Below are 22,928 nucleotides of genomic sequence, written 5' to 3'. Positions count from 1 at the left end.
AAAGGCGTGAATTTAGTAAATAGAACGCTTTGGAAGCGAAATCACTTATTAGCGAGCGTAGATGGCGATATGCTGTGGACAGCGCGCATATGCTCAAAACGAAAATTAATTATTTTTTTCCTAGACAGAAACATAGAGTAGTCTATACAGTACATATAGCGAGCTAAGATAGCTTTATTTTTAGGTCGTGAAATATGTTAATCTGTTGATATACCGTTCAACCTCCCACAGGTAATTACTTTTATTAATACAGCATTAATTTAAAGGGAAATGGAAAAGCAATTTCATTTTGTGAAAACAAGAAATAATTCCCCCAAAGCAAGATATCACTTTTTCAGTCGCATTTTCTAAAAAGTTTTATGCGCAAGTGGTCCATGGGACATTTTGTTAATATTTCTTATGAATAATAATAATTTTAAAAAAGCAATAAACGTAAGACCGTTAGAACAAATACAAAGGCATCACACACATTTCTCCTTGCTTTCCCCAGACTCAGCAATATCCTCTTGTCCTGGTTCACTGTTGACATCCACAAATTTATTGATATCTTATCTAATATTTCTGCTTTATCAAATAAATAGCTAAATAAATACCAATAAGCAGTGTCTCCAAAACACAAACCACGTTTCAGATTTTTGCTGGTGAGTATGATCTTGAAGGATTCTTAGTATCTCTGACCTGACCATTAAATTCCATGCATTAATAATTCGGACCAAATCCAATGATGCACCTGTAGGCTAATACAGGGCATACCTTTGAGCATGTCCTTGGAGACATAATCTTATACAATTGGATGGGTTGAGAACTTTTTCCAAGAGCAGCCTGGAGAGGTGATGTACTGTAGGGAGGCAGTTTTGGAGTGCACATTCAATAGTAAGAAGCCATTTTCAGGTATACTTTACATTTCATTCCATCTTCACTGTTTTGTGGATCTTTAAGTCTCACAATAAGCCGTTTAGTGAAAGTCAATTCTCCTGAATGTATTTGCTTCTCGCTAAACAGGAAAATCAAAACCCAGTAAAATTGTTGTGGCTGAAACATTGATCTTCACATTATCTTTTTCTTTCTGATTTGCACTTTGTTACAATTTTCAGAAATATATGGGGAAAACAATACAACGACAGGAAATACTAAAAAATAAGTCACACACAAAAGAGAACAATATACTATACAGTAATACTATAAAAAGAAACAATATAACCCCCTGGTCAAAAGACAAACAACAAAAAGTGTGACAAATAATAGAATAAATAAATATATAAAGACAGCCCCGAAAGCACTAACAGTGCTATATTCCAGTAGTAGCAAGGAGTAAAACTGTGAGACTTTGTGACTTTTGCCATAGCTAGAGTGTACAAGGGAGGGAATCCTTTTGCTCTGAGGGGCACCAAGGGTTAACTCAAAAAGGCTATGAAGCTGAACGTTGCCAAGTTGCTGTTTTTGCAAAGCACTCTCCAACTGTAAATCACTGAATGGCTGACATTTTGAAGTATCGATCTTTATATTGTAACCTTGTGATCTTTTATACAATATATTTTAACAAAATGTATTGAAACTGCTGAACTGATATTCTGGCAGTTTGAGCCATAAAACAATTTTGACATGGTTTAAATTTATAAGAAAAAACTGATTTTCAATTTTCAAGTGATATAAAATGGCTTTTTCATAGATGAAGGAACACAGAGTGACTGCAAAGCAATTTAGAACTGAGGGGTTTCCAACACTTGCATTTTAAGATGTCAAATTCTGCCCCCTTCAGGACATTTTGTCACCCTGCCAAAGAGCAAGCATTTTAGCATGCTTGTACTGTGTCCAAGTCTAAGTGTGTGTGTGTGTGTATATATATATATATATATATATATATATATATATATATATATATATATATATTGTAGCATTTAATATATGGATGTCATTTATAAAGCACTGTCTAAGCAATGCACTTGCAAATTCTGGATTGTATAAATAAAATACACTTTGATGCTTGAACATTTGATGGATTGTCATTTTCATTAGGCAACAAGCTGAAAATAAACTGAATGAGCTGTCCGGGGGAGTGTTACACAAAGCAGGGGGGTATTTTACGAATCAGGATTACTGAGTTAACTAGATAACTGTTGTGAGTAAAACCTGGAACAATTCTTTTTACTTCAGTCCATGTTCCAGATTTGGGAGGCTTCTGGGTTTTGCTCTGTGCGGTTATCCAGCTAACTCAGTAATCCTGCTTTGAAATGCTGCCACAAAAGCACAAAAACTATTTTCCACTAGGGGGCGCCAGGGGACCATCAATTATATTTAGCAGAGGGGAATGTAGAACCTTTGAAGAAATTTAGTGCTACTTCTGTTGAGACTTAATTTTTTTCCCCCACCAAGGATATAAGCAATGTTTTACTGAACAGAGATATGTGGTGTAGAACGTGACACGTCAAATTTATGAATTTATTTTGAAGAAATATGCCACTGAAGAAAGACGTACTTTGAATGGCTTTCATTATTTTGCTTAGTGTGTATGCCCTTTGTTACTTTGTGCAGTCATGCCACCTGACAGTCTACCACTGTGGAGTTTCAATCAGCATACATGCAACACTGTTTAAGCACTAGCCATGAGATTATGTTATTCCATTTGTTTCAGGGTCAGGACAATCCATGTTTAGAACTGCTCTAGACAAATGTGGTTTTGAGCAAAGCAAATGATGTGTCACTTCTGATAGGTCCATTCTCATCATGTGATTATTTGAATGTTTTAACGTAAGCAGATGATGTAACTAAGTCAAACTTCAGTGTGTTAAGCCTTCTGTGTCATGGTCTCCTGGTGTGAATCAGCTCAGATGGTTATCATGTTATTGATCTTTTTTCGCATACGCTACATGCTTTTCTGCATAGTTATTGTGCTTATCATATGACTATTATTAATATGCAAGCAAGTTCCTTTTTCAGTGGTTGATGTTTGAAGGTTGCATGCTATTCTAGTGTGGGAGTATGATAGACCACTTGAGATCTGGGTAACATCATAACCGATCAGCAAAAAATTGACTCTCTTGGAGCGACATGTCAAAAGGTACAGTAGGGTGTGAGAAATCCTCTGCAAGTCCTGAGGGTGTCTGTGTGTATCAGGTAATCCTGGGTCCACAGACTCTTTGAACATATCCGTATGCATGTTTCCCTGCTGCAGTTTTTTTCCACTTGATTGTTTTCACACTTGATTATTAATCTGGCTGTTGGTGTCTCTATATTCAATACATTTTTTCACAATTTAAAACCAGGCTTTAAAATGATGTTCCGTGATTTTAAATGGGATTAAAAATGACCTCTGGGGACACATTTTATGAGTCGATAAACATTTAATTTTTTTCCAGATTTGTTTATGATTGACATGAAAGTGTAATGATCGTTCCCATAAATGCCTGATTTTTACCATCTGAAGTGTCTTTGTGACAGCGCCATACAAGAGAAGTTGAACAGAAATGAGCTGTATCATTGCATGGTTAAACCAAACACACATAAATACCAGTACATTAACTGAACTTAAAAAAACCGAAACTTTGTTTTCCAGTGACTTCGAATGATTCCATTTTCTGTAGCCCTGAAACCACATTTGTTTGCACGTTAGATTATTATTAGCTGGCTCCAGAACTATTGTTATGGACATGACAAACAAAACTACACTCGGTGAGGTCAGATCCAGTGTTTGGTGCTGTTATGAACATACATGCATATCAACAATCTTTCGGTGCTCAGGGCAAAATGAAGAGAGTGACACGTCAAAGACAGCAATGTTAAGTGATATATGAAGACTGCCCTTTCTTTGTTAATTATTTTTCTACATTAGGTACAAAATGTTACATGGGTAAACTAACACTAAAGTACTAAAACAATTGACAATTCAATAGCCAATTTAAACAATGAAATTTGGAAAATAAAATATGGTTAAACAAGTTGGTCCTCATTGTATGCAGAGACTAAAAAAAAGATTTTATGTGATTGTGCACACCTTCACAAAACAAACTAAAATCAGTCGAAAACAACTCAAAGAGGTTCAGAATTCTGCCTAATTCAACTCAACATAAATTGTGATTGACAAATGATACATTTTAAAAATTGCACATTAAAAAATTTCAATCCATTTCCCCAGTATGAGACTGGACTTTCAGTGCTTCATGGTATAGTGTCTTTGTGCTTTTTATCCATATTTTACCTTGCATCAGCATCTACTAATACCAGTGAATAACAAATGCTGATAACAGAGATAATGTTTCAGTTACCTGAACTACAATAAAGTGCTGACAAAGGACAATTGATGTGTTTTGTGCGAAACTCAAAACATCTTGAAAATTAGGCTAAAGGACATAGAGGCAGGCTTTATCAGACAGCAGCATCCCTTGTAACTTTGTAACACCCAGTACATGAGAAATTCCTCACAGGAACATTGCACATATGCTGGGTGCTAAAAGCAGTGTAATATACAGTAACATCTGAATTGGTAATAATTTGTATATCTGCCCGTATATTGTTATGTAATAAATACATTATCAATACTTTGGTAATATATTTCAACATATTTTCAGTATATTACATTTCTGTAAAGAATGGCAGATCAATCTGTATCTCCCACTGCTGGCAGCACTTCCATATTTCCATAATCTCATAAATATTTCAAATTTCCATAATTCCAGAAAACACTGGCAACATATGAATAACACCATTAAAGGAATGAAATTGCAAATGTTGCTTGTTCAAAGATCCAAGGAATTTTTCCTTCATACAGTATATATATATATAATATATATTGGCACACACGTTTGTACACATATCACAAATTTGTAGTGCAAATGCCTTTTTTTACGCCATTTATGCAAAGAAATTTGAACTAGGCAGAAATCACCTAAAGAAATGCTGTCGTTTCGGTGAGTGTTGCTGTGTCCACCTCTGGACAGGAACGGATCATTAAACACTGAGTACTGTGGCCAGGTACAATTGGACGATCCAAAAAAGTTCAGCCTATTTACTTCTCTCTTTTTGCCGGCTTTGCAGCATCACGCTGTACCTCTGTAAACAAAATGTGGGTTCGCTACAAATAAAAAAGATCACATTAAAATATCATCATAAATAAGAGACAGTAATAAGAATAAAAAGGGATCTGAAGCAAGCTCAGGTGCAAAGACAGCCTCACTGATGTGATGTTGGACTCCACGATCTCTACAGGGAGGTCTCATGTGAACACTCAGGGGACGGTTCCACTACGACGCCATTGGAAGACTTGTCTGCAGGGCACTCAGCAGTGACCTAGGCAAGAAAAAGAAATAAAGAATGAAAGAGTAAAAGAAAAGAAGGCCAAGTAAAAGAGACACACTATTTTCTGTGTGTCCCCCATCCCCTGCAATCGTTCTTTGAAGAATGCATCTCCTGACATCTAATGCCTGTTCTTGCCTCAACTGCGTTTCAATGGCCTATTTTACCACTGCCCTGTAACCTACAGTCAAGGACACGCCAATAGCTGTCCAGGTGCCTGTTGCTAGAACAGCAATAACATAATAATAGGGGTCAAATGAATTGGGTGAACACTAAAAGAAACTACCTCAATCCGCCTTCACAATAAATGCACACAAACAGCCGACAAAATATCAAAAATTTCATTAATGTGGCCTCATACTTGGACATAACTTGAGAGGCCGCCCGTCAGTGTTATTATTACTGTACTTGTGTATTTTCTATTTGTGTATTTTATTAACCCAATAAAAGGATGCACAACCATATTACATTATTACTGTTTAGGTAAACTGAATCTAAAATGACCAATTCCATACTACATACAAGGTATACAAGTCCTCAGTATTGAATAATTCCCACCTCACTCTGACACTAGGATAATCTTTAGCTCACAGTAAGGCCAGTAAGTCTGGGTTTCTCCCTACAGTTTCTAATATTCATATCATTTGTGTTTTATCAGCTCCAGCTCTCACATGAGAAATAATTCAGGGGGAAAATTGGCAGAGCCTGAAGGACATTTTTGCACGAGAACACAAATTATATAACTACTTACTGCTTGAAGAGGTTTGCTTTCCACTCCCATATTGACGTTATGTCTTTTCAGATCAGATTTTATCAAGGCTGCACAAAACAGAAAAATAAAATTATGCTGCTGGTTTGAAGAAACTGCACAAGATTTTCCTCATCTGTACACTGAAAAAGCAAATCTACACTTGCACAAAAGAATCATTCTGAGGGCCCTGTATTAATGCCCTGACCTTGAAGATATCTTAACATTGGCTGTGGCTCTACAGTCAGTTATAAAATTAAGTAACCACAACATGATTTTGCAGCTTCATTAGGCCATTGCAGGCCTAGACCCAATATTTCCACCATATGGATACCCCAAAGGACACCCTCACACCACGTTTCTTCAGGAGAAAGTAGAAAACAAACCTAGTTTCTGAGTGAAAGCCCACAGTCCTTCACAAGATCGAGTAACTGTGACAGTAAATAACAATATCATATAGCATGCTGTTATAGCATGAAAAATAATAGCATGGTGGCTGCTGCAGCACAAGAAATTAATTCATACAACAATGACCACAAAGAAAACCCCCCAAATAAACCTGTTAGAATGATGCCCACAAAGATCCAGGCACAGAGGAAGATGTTTCCAGCCAGGGGGTTATAGTCTGTGGTCAGCTTCCCCTGGATCAAAGTGAAAAAGATCCCAAATATCTGGAAGACAACAGAGGATTTGGGGGTTTGAGAACTCCGTCAGTACTGCGAAGACAACGTGGGAAATGTATTGTAACTGACCACAGGGATAAACAGGGGGACAGGTTTAAATCCCTTTGTCAAATAGACTCCCTTTCCAAAGCCCTCCCATCTCACGTTTCACACCTATAGGGGCCCTCGTGGATTCTGCACATTTCAAAACAATGAAATTCCAAAGTATCGAGTATCTCTCCATATGTAACGTTAGCTGGGAAGGCTTGCATCTTGGTGGACAGACAGAAACCTGCTCGGCCATCTTGGAATTGCAATGTTAAAAGTCACTTTGCCGGCAATTACCTGTGCAAATGCATTGAGAAGGCCAGACGAGGTCCCTTCAGATTCAGGGTATGTGATTTCAACCCCAAACTCAAATCCCAGAGGCAGGTAACCTGTCATGAAGAACCTGTTATGGAAAAGCATATTAAAAATAAAATAACATGAATCAAACATAAGCAGCATTATTCAAAGAGGGAATAAGGAGTAACTCAGGACTGTCTCCCCATGTCCTAATTTAATGCTGGGTGTCCTCACGAAAGTTCACCGTACACAAAAACACAGTCAGCCAGACGGCTTAGCTGTACCCAGTTACAGAACAAATGCAAGGGCACCAGACAAAAAACACTGAAAATAAGGGAGGCTACAGTACTGTCCTTCTGTTGACCTGGTCTGTGATTGGTACTTCTAACAAAACATATTGGGCCTCATTCAAGAAACGTGCGTACGATCATTTGATCGTAAAACTTTTTTGGCATTCATCATTTTATTCCTATCTGTATTTGTTCATGGCTATCTTCTTATGCAAATCACATGAACAGGATTGCACATAAAGTCTGCACATGTCACAAATCTCATATTGTTTTTTCGTAGGAACATTTTTAAGAAGAAAAGTAAGAATTATTTAAGAAAAGGTTTGTGAATGAGGCCCATTACCTGTAATGTTGAACATTAACCTGATAATATTTTCCCACAGAAAAGCCAGTGGCTTTTAAGGCACTAAATATGCTTTTATGAGGACATACAGTTCGTTCTGGAAGCTGAAACTTTGCGCCCATTCTTGCAAAAGGCCCAGGCTTACCCCAGTGCACCAGCCATGAAAAACACCAAGATAAGATGTCCCAGGTCCAAGGTGAACGTGAACACCACCATGCCGATGAAGGACAGGATGTAGACTATCAGAGTGGTGATTCTTAAAGGAGCAAACACAAAATTAGCCTTAGAATCCTCCTGGATCATGAATCATTGCTGAACACTAAGATGAATGGATATAATATCACTCAGCACAAGACTGTTGGCAAGAGCCCAGGCATCAGCCGCAAGAGTAATTGGTCCTTCTATCTTTATTATGACATTAGTTATGAGCAGCTTATCAAGTCATGCTGTACAAACGTAATGAGGATAATCTGTTCTGTATAGGTACTCTGAGAGAACAGCACAGTGGCTGCAACAATGCAAATAATCTTTCCAAATCTGATTGGTCAAAATCGCTTGCATTAAGAGCTCTTTATTATGACAAACCTGAATTAAGACCTACACTGGCGGGATTCTGTCACGGAATGCAAGTACCTTGGTCACTTGAACTCACAGACCAAGACAAAGTTCAGGTTCTAAACAAATGAGGATAAAACATGTCAGCTACAATTGCAGATGAAAGAAAAAAGTCATCTTTAATTGTTGACACCTGCTGGACAATAAAATATTTCTTCTATTCAACCCTAAGCATCACTGGATGTTTTCCCATTCTCCTTGCTGCTTCTTCCTGTTCCATGTACCTTGGTGGTTTAGTGAAGTGACACCAAAGCTCATACGTTTTGCATCATAAAGTAGATTCCTGATTCCTGACACTGGACTTTTTAACTCCCCAATGACAGACACAAATAACAATGCACTGAAAACATTAGATATTATGAGAACAGACAGAGGTTGTGTCGATGAGTTAGACCACCATTCGCTGGGTATGAGGGAAGCTGCAAGCGATGGGGGTGAACGGGGTACGTACTTGTAGGTTTTAGTGTAGTCCAGCCACAGCCCACAGATGATAGAGCCAACCATTCCAGCCACAACCAGGGTTAAGCCGATCCTGCCAGCGTTCAGCTCCTCCCCCTGGGCGGAGTGTCCTCGCGTTAGTCAGCGTGAGGAAAGCGGCGGGGGGGGCACCGTACCACACTACCACACACCTCCGCACACACCCCACACAGCACAGCTCATGCCGAGTTAGCGCGTTTAGCTGGCAAGCAACATCCGAAAACTGAGAGGGGATGGCCTTCCTGGATGAAGTACTCCTTTCTGTGAGTGCAGTGGTCTCAGGTTGCACGTGCCACAAGAAAATGTCCATCCATTATCTAAACCTGCTTATCCTGGTTAGGGCCGCAGAGGGTGCTGGAGCCTATCCCAGCGTGCGTAGGGCGAGAGGCAGGGGCAGGAAAACACTCTGGACAGGCCACCAATCTGTCACAGGGCACACACACCATTTACTCACACACTCATACCTATGGGCAATTTAGTGTCTCCAATTAGCCTACATGCATGTCTTTGGGCTGTGGGAGGGGGACCAAAGTACCCGGAGGAAATCCATGCAAACACGGTTGCGTGGGTTTCCAACCAAAGATCATCTTAAACATTATTTTTTTTGAAGAATTAACAGGTTCTGTATTTTCATATATGCAAAACCTTTGGAAGCATAACATTACTGTACTGACAATGAATTCCTGCTGAGCTAACTTGTTAGTAAGAACGAAGCAGAGCACATTCCACAACTTAACTTTCATTCCAGGCCCAAGAATCTACATTTTTCACAGTATTCAGAGGGATAGTATGGGACAGTATGACACTATTAATACTGAGAAAATGGAGCTGATGGTAAAGAGTCTTGTAAATCAAGTTCAGAATACCTCATAATATGTCATGATCATCTGGTTGAGTAATGTTGACACAGAGTAGAAAGAGCCAGTCATGATACCTACAAACAGGGGAAAAAATTAAAGAGGAGTTAAACTCCTCAATAACTAGCCTCAGATGACTCATACTAAACTGAATCACACATTTAGTTAATTTTGTGAAGGACGTGTGACAAAAACTTTCTATACTCTAAAAAGAAGTAAATATCCTCTGGGAAAAAAATGAATAGTTCACTGGGCATTGGATAACAATATTGAGCATTGATCAGAAAACAGTAATTCTCGCAAGGCTGTTGCTCTAGAGGGAACACTGTCATTGTATCCTTAAGATTAGGGGATCAAGGGAGATCACCCCAGTCCAGTCAATAACATATTCAATAAATACCTAGCTATGCATTTACCTTTATTTAGCAAACACTCTTTCCAGAGCGACATGCCCGATAAGTGCCTAAAACAATACAAGACAAACACTAGGACAGAAGATAGACACAGAAATTGAGCAGAATGAAATAGAAGCAAAGTATCAATTAACACTGTCACACAAAACAGTGCTATCCTTGCAGGGGGAAGTATTAATCAATAACTGCATGTTATACAAACAAAACAAAACAAAAAAGTAAGACGCTCTGAATAAAAGCGTCTGCTAAATGCTAGTAATGTAATGTAACAAACCAGGAAGTCTCCCTGGTTGATCCCTACACCTTATCTGAAAATAAACCGAGCAGCCACTCAACTGAACACTTCAGAAAAAAAGTATTTGAAAGACAGCTGCAACTGACTCGGAGAGCCCCTGCCATCTCACCGTAACTGAGGAGCAGAAGAAGGAAAGGCTTGTTCCTGAAGAGGTTGATGATGGACTGCTTGTAGGAGTAGTCTTCGGCAGGGCCGTTGGGAAGCACGGCCTGAGCCTGGCTCGGGGGCAGCGGAGGTCTGTCTTTGATAACTAAGGGGAAAAACAAGACCAGGTCCAAACCTAGTATATGGCTGGGCCAAACACACTTCATCCGGCCGACCAATGGTGTAACTTCGTAACTCGGCCGACCAATGGTGTAACTTCGTAACTCGGCCGACCAATGGTGTAACTTCGTAACTCGGCTGACCAATGGTGTAACTTCATCACTCACTCAGTCACAGACATTCGCGTTTATAGCACTGGCCCCGCTGTTGTGGTCCAGCCAAAAACATGCGTTCGCCATAAGTTCCTGTTTACAAGCCTTAAAACCGCAGGTCGGAGCAAAGATTCGCGAAGGCACGAGCTGCAACTCGCGACTCTCTGCGGCGTTCTAGAACTTGCCGCCAGCGATTAGACGAGTTGAATCGCCTGCCAAGGCGAGTGCCAGCATGAGTCGCTCTGAGACGGGTAGTTCACACAGGCTGCCGCCCCTCTCTGCGACATTCTAAAATGGGGAAATGCAGGACTCTTTCGTTTATGTGTGAGCTGGTCTCCATAATGTTTGAATGTTTGCTAAATGCCCCGGAGGCAATCTGGTGGCAGTCCAATCTACCAGCTTGGGCTGTACCACAACACACCACACCATAAAGCTACACACTCTGTTCCTAGGTAGAGCAGTAATTTCAGGCCCACATGTAACAGCAAGTCCAGTACATCGGTGCTCTCCGCACAGAACTACGATACAGGAAAAACATGACGCGCCTTCTGCGTGCTGCACTCCTGCAGGCGTCTGTCCGCCATGATTTTATGGCACCGCGGTCAGGAGTCGAAACATCTGTACTCACCCACAGCAGTCAGGAGGAAGAGCAGGGTGGAAATCACTGCTGTTCCGTAAAACATGATGCTTATATTGTAGCCCATCAAGTCTTTGTCATCCATGGTGTTGGGGACCAGGACTGGGGGAAGTAAAAATCCAATGGCGCAGCCCAACTAAGAAAGAAACAGACAGGGATTAGTTTTAGGGTACAGTAATACAATGGAGCTTTTTTAAAAAAAAACATCTTTAACCTTTATTAAACTAGAAAGACCCATTGAGATTCAGAATACCTTTTTCAAGAGAGACCTGGCCAAGGCAGCAGCCATCACAGTATCAGTATGAAACAATGCAAAACATATAACATAAACATACGTTTATTTTTGTTTTTTATCACAGTGCAAAATGTATGAAAAATAATTGAGCCCTAAATAGATTTAAAATAATGTATTAATTGTAAATATGTTATTTCATTACATGTTAAGTATGTAATCATAGATTTATCATATGAAAACAAAATTAAATTCATATGCATACTCATCTGAAAGAGTCCAGCTCCGACAGAGCTATGCCAACCTGCACCCAAGATTAGCACGTCACTGCCTCACTCGGGGACACGCGCAATTAGTTATTTACAGTGCATCGATAAAGAATATTCAGCCCAATTTAAGCATATTGACCTATAAATTACCCGCCCACGTGTGAGAGGCGTGTCAAAGAATCAAAGAATCAAGGGCTCCGCAATAAGCAAAAAATAAAAGGGAAGTTACTCATGGCAAATACAGCGCCCAACAGTATTTGAATATCCTGTAGTCCAGGAAGTAGAGTTGGTTTCAAACACAAAATAGTATGCTTCGCAGATTATATTTATAGTTAACTCTGTCGTTAATTCATGCAATTCTATAGTGAATTGTGTTAGTATTTACCTTATTAGTAAAGATTTAAACCAATAGAATTTCTTCAAAAATGCATTTTATCCATATAGAGCATAAAATGGCGTCATGAAAAAAAACCTATTTTCACGCACATTACCGGCACGTACAATTTTGCTTCCTATATACACATCAATTGTGTTAAAAACTGATAAGTAGGTTAAATTACATCCCTTTATTAGGCATACATTGCATGCTGTTCCATAAAGTAATACAAATACTGTACACACCTGGTTGCCTAACACGGCTGTAGCGCAAGCAGTTGACACTTCCTTGGGTCCGAACCACACGGAGGCAATCCTTGACGGCAGTCCCAGGATGAATACCTGAGCAATCGAGCATATAATCTGCGCCGTCATCGTCACCCAAAAAAGATTTGGTTTTACACTGGCGCATTTTACCCATGCTCCGATGCAGTTCAAGCCGGCCCCTAGAAGTACAGTAATTTTCAGTCCTTTTTTATCCAGCAGCCAGGTTGCTGGGAAGATCAAAGGCACATACGCCACCATATACACAACAGAAAGCCAATCAACCTTATCATTTGACACACCATAATAAAAGGTGAATATGTTGGCGATGATGCTGTAGTGGATCCATTGGAAGGCGTTCACGAGGGAGTAAAGGCTGAACACAGCTAAAACGGCAAATCTTCTGTAATAGAGCTGGGTTTGGAGTGCTTTCTGTCCACCAGGCAACATAGCCTGTCTCTCATCCGGTGGTATCTCCCGTTCGGACTCCCTAGAATCCAACACGGTCACATGGACTGGTGTATCCGTTACATCCAAATACTGACTCGGTGTTCCGATTTTCTCCACTGTCTCCGGACCTGTGTTATCTTCGTCGTGCGCGTCGCTACACCGGAGATGTTCCTGAACGAGCTCGCCAGCGACCATGATGCCGCAACGTACAGATAACCACGCTTTGTGCGTAAAAAGGCCCAGTCCAATTTAAAGTCGCAGCTCAATAGCCCTCACTCACGATTCCACATTGCCAATAATAATAACATTCTAAACGGGATAGCAATCGTTCCGTTAAAAGAAAACTAAAGATGCTGAGGAGAGCGACGGGTCAAAGGCAAACTTGGAAACGTACTTACCGTTTCAAAACGTTTGCCAAAACTAGACAAAGTGAGTTTGTGTTTGCCGTTTATAAGCTACAGTTCCATCATAAATTGTACGTCGCTCTGGATAAGAGCGTCTGCCAAATGCCTGTAATGTAATAATGAAAATGGGCGCGCACGAAATAATCCTATTCAGTTAGCCTGCTGCTTCCACGCGGGCTGTTCATCGACTAAATCTGTATTAGCGCGCTACCGATTTTGTTCACTACGCAACGAAGAAACTGGGATTGGCACAAATACTGCACACACACAGGCCTTCCGATGATGATAACCACCAATCAAATACAGACGAGGCGGTTCTTGCAAAGCCACATGTAAATGAAGCTCGCCCATTTTAATAGTAGCTCGTAGGTTAAAAGATAAGTAGGCTAGCCTATGCCTCATGTAAGCGATCAGCACTAGTTGTGTTCAGTAGCCTATCTGTAGGCGTAGTTTTCATGACATGTTCATTAATAAAACCGTTTTTAAATAAATCAAAAAATGATTTTCTAGTCTGCCGTTTAATTAGGCTCATTTAATTACTTTTTTTGAACATAAGATAGGGCATTAAACTTTCGCATACAGTTTACATATTGCAGCTTTAAACAGAATGTCACAATTTGGTAAGATATGGCTTAGTGTACGTCTTTGACCATTGTTGTGGGTGTTAATTAGGCACGTGCATACCCAGTGCCTTAAGGTTAAATTATTCTTCTGACAAACTCAAGGTCAGTTTAATCAGTAGAAACGAACTTTATGGTCAGACAGATGGCGTCTTCGTCCTCCGTTCCTAATCCGCTAATAGTAGTTTAACCTAGTATTCTCATGGTGTGGGTGTGACTGGTAACTAAACAGATAGCGTTTCTACAACATTTACATAGGCATCACAGAGAAACCCGTGTCTTAAATGCATATTCTCCTTCGTGTGGTGGTACTTAAATAAGATACCATACTGCAAATATAGATTAGCATTTTACATGAACTTTCTAACATTAGATGCTCAGCGACAAGCATCAAGTTATTCTGGTTCTGCTACTGTGTTGCTATAGAGACGTCCGCACTCGGGTTACACCTGGAAAGCAACGACAGACTGACCCCGTTGTAACAAATTTGGACACTTATTCCACTCGTTGCTACTGGGTTGGAGACAATATGTCCAAGTCTAAAGGCGATGCATTGTACCAGTTGAACGCGCAAAGAGAATCTTGGTGTCGAGTGGAGGCAGACAGCAAATTCTGGACTCCAACGGAGAGAAGACATTTTTCCTGTCATTTACAAACTACCTACAACTTTAAATCGCCCCATGCGCAGAGACCAGATCAGCGTTCCTCCTGGATAGGAGGTGTTGTCCGGTTGCCGGAGAGGAAACACTTCGAAGAAAACAGTAAGCAGCCGTTACATGGTCATTTGGCCTCGTGCACGATTCAACAATTAATATGGCTTGCACAATTAATATGGTTTTTATTCTGTTCATTCCTGCAGACTGGACACACTTAGTGTGAAGATCACATCAGAACTTCTGCCATCAACCTTCACACCATTGGCTAGCCACTTTGTTAATCGGATAGCTAATAAAATACTAAATGCTTGCAACAATTATAATTTCCTAGTCGTGTGGACTGTTTCGTCGGTGGGTTCCCCTCCATCTTGCACTTATTTCAGGGCATATAATTATTAAAGTAACAAAAATGATGACATATACAAAGGCATTTTATTAGAAATACCATTAATCTAAACAGATTCATACAGCTTCAATTCTAGCATTTTGGACAATTATTTCGGTGTGCTCGTCTTAATTCCTGGGAATAATTTGAGCGCATTCTGTGTCGTGGTCTCGACGACTCTCTCCGGTGGGATTCCTTTCACTTGTGCTATATACTCCGACGACAGAGAGATATTTTTGGGTTCATTTCTCACCTAAAAGAGATATCGATGTCAGAGGAAACAATTTAAGAAAATAAGTAGTATAATAACAGTAGTAATCATATTATTAAGATTCTTATGATCACCCGCACTGGGACCTACATGTTTGTCTGGCCCCAAAGCAGGGGAGTCTGTCTCGAGGCAGATATGCTCCAGTGGGATCTGTTTAATCAGCCGGACTCTCTGTAAAATAAAGTAAATAAAAATAAAATAAATAAATACAATTCACAACTCTTACCAAAGGGAATCAACAACCACAGAGCAAAATCACCAACAACCTTAATTGTGAGGCGGCTTTGACACAATATATCTACATATACGTTTACAAAACATACGTGCCATGACTTGTCGTATATGCATATCAAAAGGACTGTTTGTTATTGTAATACGTAAAAGCGATGCCTCCAGCAGTGGTAAGTCGCTGCTCTAGAACATGGCCTAATGATTAACATTCCAAGTACTGCTTTTTAAACAATATCTCCACCCCCCCCCCCCCCCCCCCTTCCCACTGCCTCTGGTTACAAAGTGATAATTAGCCAGATCGCAAAGCCAGAGCAATTACTGAGGAGTTAATGGATGACTCCAGAATGCAGCTTCTATCGCAACAGGTAGGCTCCTAAGAAGTCCTAAGCTTGTAGAACTGCTCCCTGATATGAACACAACTAACCATATTGCCTTACTGTCTGTGCAACTAAGAGGTGGTTTATTTCTCTTTCTAAGACAGTTTTGTTTGTGTTCTGAAAGTGTCACATCAAAATTATAATACTGATTATATGAATCAATTATTATTCATTGTATTTTTATTAATTATATGAATATTACTAATTGCTCCTATGTTACAATGCTAGGCTGGATTTAATTGGACAATAAGCCACTGTATTTTTTCCACAATGTACAGTAGTATTCTAGTCCACATAGTTTGTTTCTCTAAAAGCACTTTTGTTAGTATTTTGGTTATTGTTAGATACTAGGGGGGCTAGCTGTCATACAAAAATATAGAAACCATATATTGTTTTGTACGTTAACACAGTACAATCACGAGGACAACCTTAGTGCTTGTACACGTGGGAAGGCAGTCAACAGGATGGTGTAGAATTTTCAATTCATTTATGACACACCTTATCTGGAGTTATACAATTACAATATTGTACTCCCCCGATCTTCCTCCCACTGGAATGTTAAGTGATGTCAGGATACTTAATGAGTACTCCAATTGGCATAACCTCCCATACAATTGGCTTTATTTGAAGAGTTTAGAGAGATACAGGATTATTCAGGGAAATGAGATAAGCTAAAGCTATTTGAATTTTTTAACTAATAAAAGAAAACTCAAACTCAATTCCGGTTTCAAATAGTGTGGCAGGGACTCAAGGCTATACCAATGTAACAGTGTATCATTCTGCCTGCCAGGACCCATCAGAAATCAGAAAAAGAAAAAGAAATGACAAAAAAGAAATGGAAAGAAAAGGATGGATTTAAATAAGCAAAACACCAAATGGAAACGAGCTTTGGCTGGATTCAGGGCCGCAGATGGGGGGAGGGATGCTTGGATGATGTAACTTTTTAATTTGTTACAAGATATACTGGGGGGGGGGGGGGTTGGGGTTGGTGGCCCCTGGTATATTTTGTCCCAGGCCTGAGAATCCATAATTGCGGCCCTGGCTGGATCACTACGCACAAAAATACTCACGGTAAATAATTATTTTAAAATCTGACTTAGATTCATTTCACCTTCCTAATATGAAAAAGGTATGCTGTTTCTGTCAACTGTACAAAGTATATACAAAGCATAATTCTGAGCAGAGCTGACAGATGACTGAAATAGCCTTAATGAGGTAGGCTGGAAATTCACTGAAAAGTACTCTCATATTCAAGGTATAGCAGAAGATGATGGTGCTGCTTTGGTGGGTTACTGAATCTGATTGAACAAAGTGTGATGTTATCATTGGAGTGATGTACTTCCTTCATGTTTCCTGAAGCAGAATACAGTTACAATGAGTGACATCGAAACCTCTGGACTGTTTGTATTTTGGGGATATGTGGGAATCTGTTCCATTTACGTGGACGCACTGAAGCCTGCGATATATTTTGCCATCCTTGCAACACAAGCCATTTGTTTTTGTTTAACGCTTAATATTTTGTCATAGTTAATGCTACGATTCAGCCAGAATGTTTTCACTCAGTACATTGATATATGCACATTGGACAGCCACTGTATTTGGCCACGCAACTGGAAAACGTGCACATGTATGTACACATGAGCTGAACCGATACCGTAAATGTGTAATGTACACGTTCAAAGATCAAGGTAAGGCATTTTTACAACATGTTACTACTGCATGCACTGTGTTAACAGGGATGGGCTGATAGGACACAGGTGTGAGTAAGGCTGTGAGGAAGCTTGGTGGTACTGTAAATAACCTTGACTTTTCAACCAGAAGGAAGTGGATTTGAATCCCTGAATATAACAATGAGTTTGTAACCTTGAAAAAGATACATAAACTGGATTCCTTACCCAGCTTTCTAAATGGAGGACCTGTGTCATTTTAAGTGTGAAACTACATGAGTAATAATAACAAAGATGCTAATAATAATAATGCTAAGACTGGAAAGCTGGCGGTACGGTGTAGTGGTAAGTAACCTCACTTTTCAACCAGAAGAACGTGGGTTTGAATCCCTGGATATACAATGAGGTTATACCTTTGAGTAAGATACAGTACATAAACATGGATTGCTTACCCAGCTTTATAAATGGAGGACCTGTGTAATTTTAAGCGTGAAACCACGCTGGATAACAGTAATAATAACAATAATAATAATAATAACAATAATAATAATACCGTGTCCTAACCTGCTCATTTCTGCAGACAGCTGGGGGGAAAGAGAAGTAATACCCCATCTGAACCCCCTCCAGGGCAACTGACGGCCTCCCCGCGAAGTTGTGCAGCAGTGCACGGGTAATACCTGCAAACACATCCACGGCGCCGTATGAGCCACCGCGAGCACGCCAACAGCGTAACGGCACGCTAATGGTCTGAGCTACATACCCTGCTCTTTGAGGATGCCTATGGTGACCTTCGCAGCGGATCGGGAATGGACGTTCCTGTGAAGAGGAGGAAACGGCTCTCACGTCAGTCACGTCAGACTACAGTTTTGCTCACACTCATTGTATCAAATGCCAGCTTTTGCTGTCACAGTTTAAAACAAAAACCAACGTTACGCATGCCGTGATATAATGGCTTCCACCTATGTCGAGGCCAGTCAAATGTACACATTTTATGGCACGGCAAAAAAAATCAAGTTGAATTCACGCGGGATGGCGCGAGCATACCAGCACTCACACAGGCAGATCGAGTTCTTTGGATATCTGCAGCTGCTTTCTGAAAACCGCCTGCTGCTCCTCACGTTGCTGGGCGTGGGGGGTGTACCACGGCGTGAAGTCGAGACCGATCTGCTGGCAGGGAGATATCAACTCAGAGAACACACTCGCACCCAGAGGAGGAGGGCATCACTCAAAACCACCGCGCCAGAAGCCTGATTGCCCGTCCTCGGTTAGCTTAGCAGCAGCAGCACAAAACATTTTATGCATCATCTGCCAAACACATTGTTTGAATTGAAGATGAAAAATAGACCTGGGAAAAAGGTAAACTTTGCTGTCCGCTGGTCAGACAGCAGGTGGTTGAAGGGAAAAGGTTTCACAGGCCTGCTGGTCAGCCCTAATTAAAAACACACCCCAGGAATGTCAAACTGGAACAAACCGGTCGCAGTGGGCTTACCGCGCGGCATTGTAAAAGGAACCATCGGCGTCGAAAAAAATGTTGACATTGTTCAGCCTTCTCCTATATAACAACCGGCTTTGTGCGCCTTTTTTTAAACTGGGGGCGAAATAATACCTCTGACAGATTTGCATTCCTTCCAAAGCTCATAAAGTCTAGAACGTTCAAAGGGAATTAGCCAGCAGGATGGAAAGGTCAGGGATTTAAGAAGTTATTCCGTTACCGTTCAACCAGTCCCTGTGGCTTGGCCGTGTTTCAGACAACTTTGTGAGTCTAATCCATGGGCTTACAGGAGTCACAGCATTTTAAAAGTTCTGCACACAGTGCTACCAGCATGTACTTGGCTATGCTGTCAGGGGGTAAGGAGCAGAACTGGAAATCACATGACATGCGAGAGGAAAATATGACCGTTTAACTTAAATTTTAATGAAACGAACAGTTCATATTCTTGGGGTTTTAAAAAGATATATCATTTTTGGTGCATGCTTTTGATTGGCCCAGACAGTGTATGTGTGCAAAGAAGGATATTTAAATATTCACTGAAGTTTCTGATGACCTGCTGGCCTTGGCAGGTATAGGGCATTCACGGTCCAAAGCAGGGCTGCCCAACCCTGTTCCTAGAGATCCATCACCCTGCAGTTTTTCATTCCAACCCTAATTTGGCACACCTTATTCTACGAATTACCAGCAAAACGAGATCTCTAGCCGATGAACAAGGTATGCTTTGTTAGGGTTCGAGTGGAAACCTACAGGACGGTAGAGTTGGGCAGCTCTGGTCTAAAGCAAAAAAATATATTAAGTAAGTAGCTTGTGCAGAGACAGTTTCCAGAGGTCCTCATGGTACATACCTCACCAATTGCCACAATGTCTTCCCTGTACTTCTGAAACAGGGGAAGGGCGGGCTCCAAGTCCTTATAAAACACAACGTGGTTACTGAAGCTTTTTTAAACAATATTATTAAATATGATAAGTCACATGATAATTGTAAAGTCAGTAGGTGTTGCTCGGTCATACGATTATAATGAAATTACAACCTGTACTGTCACGCTGCACAGATCCTGGGACCCAGGGCCTTGAACAGGGTGAATTCCCAGGCATGGTGCCACCAGACCAGGGTAGCTGGAACAGCCAGATACGCTCAATTAAATACAATGATGGTATTTTAACTGTGTCACCTTGTGCCTTGAAAATTAGATGCCATACAGTAAAATACTGGCAAGCTTAACAAGGCATTGTAAAGCCAGTGTTTATATTTGGATACAGAGAACAGAACAGGTGACTGAAGTGACAGGTGCAGATTGGAATCCTTGTCACCTCCTTCTGTCTCTCTTCATAAAAGAGGACATCAGGCAGCCTCCAAAGTAAACTTTACATCACCAAATGGGAACTAAATCTAAAAACAGCTCAAATGGATATGGACCACAGAGTTTTAAATATGAGCAAGATTTATTGTAAAATTTACAAAAACATCTTTGTATGTGAAATTAGAAGTTGAAGAAATGACTATATATTATCATTTAAAAATCAGGTCATGCATGACAACTGAGTGTAACAAGATAAGCATCATTGGATGATTGAAATGGAAACTTATCTACCCAGTTGTGTAGTACCCAACACAGTGGCTTACATTTTAGATAGCTGTATAACTCTTTCAAACTCACTGGCCTTTTCTGTCACTGAAACCAGTGTCTTGACTCCAGCCTGAAAATGAAAAATAATTTTACAACATTTTAGTTCTTATTTAGCAAATAGCCTTCTTAAGTAACTTACTGTTATTTATTTCAGCATACAGTAAGAAATATTCTATCTGTATAAAAATGAGCAAATGGATTCATGGCATATGTCAAAGCTTAACAGTCTGTAGTCTTAATCATGTATTCTGAACTATGATAGACAACAAACCTGTTTGGCTCTCTGTATCACATCATCCAAGTCCTGCAGAACACAAAAGAAAAATGTGATTACAAAAGATTTGCCAGCAGGCAACCATGTAGTGTCATAAACCGAGGACAAGACTACAGCTGGTCTGTCACTCTTATGCACCACAAGGAGCCAGGGGAGAACAGCTGAATGCATGTCAATGTAGCAATGCCACCATATTTGTCCCGGCAAACAATGGCAACTGGTCTATTTCAGAGGCCATGCCCATGGACACTCCCACCATTAGTGTCTGTCCCAACAGCATGACAAATGTGACCGAATCCCAAACTTTCAGTCTCGCATGTTAATGAGCCGCAAGATATTTAACCCGTTGATGAAGGAGGAAGCAGGCACAAGAGAAACCTTTAAGCTGAGAAGAAACGGCATCCCTTCAGCTCATCAGCCATGGCCCCGAAGAGACGTTCAGCAGCGGCCGCCAGCAACCTCACCACCATCTTTGACCAGAGCAAGATCCAGGAGATGAAGGAGGCCTTCACCGTCATTGACCAGAACCGCGACGGCGTGATCACCAAGGAGGACCTGATGGACACCTACGCCGCCATGGGCTGCCTCAACGTGCCCAAGGAGGAGCTGGACGCCATGATAAAGGAGGCCAAGGGGCCGATCAACTTCACCACCTTCCTCACCATGTTCGGGGAGAGGCTGAAGGGCTCAGACCCGGAGGACACAATCACCGCTGCCTTCAGGGTCCTGGACCCCGAGGGCAAGGGCACCCTCAAAAAGGAATACCTGGAGGAGATGCTGATGACTCAGTGCAACCGCTTTACTGAAGAGGAGATCAAAAACATGTGGTCCGCCTTTCCGCCCGACCTGGCAGGGAATATTGACTACAAGAGCATCAGCTACACCATCACCCACGGCGAGGATAAGGAAGAGTAACAGCTTCCCGCTGGTCACCTGTTAAAATTAAAAAATGGACTTCCTTCCTCCTGAGTGCGAATGACTCGGTTCATGAATTTTTGCGTTGTTGATATCTCCAAGGCTTCTCTCTCTGTCTTTTTAAGTATAATGCTTTTGAGTACAAACATTAAGACTTTTTTTCCCAAATGAAATGTATAAAATAATGATTTGAAATAAACTGTATTTCGCTTACAAGAATGTTTCTCATATTTGGTGGACAACATGAGGGATGCTGAGATCATTACGGCAAAAACAATAAAATGAGAAGCGGGGGTTCGCAACGTAAAGGAGATTCATAAGGTCTAATTCAGTTAGATCAGGCACCCAAGACCACAACACCATAGATAGGGTCGTGGTGAAAATGATAACATGGCAGATTTCATTTATTCACAAAGCAATTAATAAAAATGTTCGTGACAAACTAATAGACTGTTCTAAATGTCAAAACTAGATAACCTAATACTTTTCCAGGTTATCAAGGCAGCTATAAATACATATATTCACTACCGTAGCTGGCTATTGTCGTTACTTTGCAAGGTTAGCTAACGTTATTGTTTTTAAGTCCAAACTGATTTTAAGCCTACCTGTCCAACTCATCAGCTAGTATAAGGATCTGTTTGGGCTATAAAACATAAACTTCGAGTTAGTTACCTCGTCAAACTCTTGAGCAGAAATATGACAATGACAATCCACAAACCCTTCGTCCATTGAATTACATTTGACGAATTGAGAACTTATTTGAGAACTGTAGTTTTTACACCACTTGCAACGTAGGGCGCTCTAGTGTGACGTCCGTGTTCCATTTGGTGCATGTATAAAATGTAATTTTAAAAAAATGCTTGGATAAAATATAATTTAAAAAGTGCATGTATCATTATATTTAAAAAATCCAAATTAGGATATCAGTTTTGTGTACACTGTAACTACGTGTGCCAGAATTGCAATTATTTACTGTAGCAATGGAAATTATGTACTTTCCTCCCTAAACGGAACGTTATGATTATGGTTAT

At 40.5% G+C, this 22,928-nt stretch overlaps 3 protein-coding genes across 8 annotated transcripts; 1 reads left to right on the top strand and 2 right to left on the bottom strand.

Moving 5' to 3' along the window:
- Positions 1-3,321: 3,321 nt before the first annotated feature.
- On the bottom strand, positions 3,322-13,468 carry flvcr1 (FLVCR choline and heme transporter 1). Of its 3 annotated transcripts, XM_064340174.1 has the most exons (11): positions 12,510-13,468; positions 11,379-11,523; positions 10,444-10,584; positions 10,043-10,111; positions 9,636-9,703; positions 8,744-8,847; positions 7,823-7,933; positions 7,045-7,150; positions 6,597-6,708; positions 6,041-6,108; positions 3,322-5,283 (listed from the first exon to the last, which is right to left on the bottom strand). In XM_064340174.1, the coding sequence occupies exons 1-11, from the start codon at positions 13,170-13,172 to the stop codon at positions 5,197-5,199; spliced, it is 1,674 nt and encodes a 557-aa protein (XP_064196244.1). In that variant the 5' UTR covers positions 13,173-13,468; the 3' UTR covers positions 3,322-5,196. The 3 variants fall into 3 exon arrangements, 2 of the variants coding, with proteins under 2 accessions (XP_064196244.1, XP_064196245.1); XM_064340175.1 differs by lacking the exon at positions 10,043-10,111; XR_010330652.1 differs by lacking the exons at positions 3,322-5,283; positions 6,041-6,108; positions 6,597-6,708 and having other exon boundaries at positions 7,124-7,150; positions 8,263-8,847.
- A 1,602-nt stretch (positions 13,469-15,070) lies between these two features.
- On the bottom strand, positions 15,071-22,884 carry tatdn3 (TatD DNase domain containing 3). 4 transcript variants are annotated; one of them, XM_064340178.1, is made up of 10 exons: positions 22,570-22,884; positions 20,980-21,012; positions 20,705-20,778; positions 20,112-20,196; positions 19,926-19,988; positions 18,643-18,755; positions 18,349-18,404; positions 18,153-18,265; positions 15,404-15,484; positions 15,071-15,295 (listed from the first exon to the last, which is right to left on the bottom strand). In XM_064340178.1, the coding sequence occupies exons 1-10, from the start codon at positions 22,624-22,626 to the stop codon at positions 15,152-15,154; spliced, it is 819 nt and encodes a 272-aa protein (XP_064196248.1). In that variant the 5' UTR covers positions 22,627-22,884; the 3' UTR covers positions 15,071-15,151. The 4 variants fall into 4 exon arrangements, with proteins under 4 accessions (XP_064196248.1, XP_064196249.1, XP_064196246.1 ...); XM_064340179.1 differs by having other exon boundaries at positions 18,643-18,752; positions 22,570-22,880; XM_064340176.1 differs by lacking the exon at positions 22,570-22,884 and having other exon boundaries at positions 20,980-21,153.
- LOC135257446 (myosin regulatory light chain 11-like) lies at positions 21,403-22,116 on the top strand. The gene has a single exon (XM_064340182.1). The coding sequence runs from the start codon at positions 21,403-21,405 to the stop codon at positions 21,895-21,897; it is 495 nt and encodes a 164-aa protein (XP_064196252.1). The 3' UTR covers positions 21,898-22,116.
- Positions 22,885-22,928: the final 44 nt, after the last annotated feature.

The sequence above is a fragment of the Anguilla rostrata genome, chromosome 6 (assembly GCF_018555375.3).
Source record: "Anguilla rostrata isolate EN2019 chromosome 6, ASM1855537v3, whole genome shotgun sequence".
In the NCBI taxonomy this organism is placed as follows: Eukaryota; Metazoa; Chordata; class Actinopteri; order Anguilliformes; family Anguillidae; genus Anguilla; species Anguilla rostrata.
The sequence above is the reverse complement of the archived record's forward strand: the minus strand, read 5'-3'. Positions and strand labels throughout refer to the sequence as shown.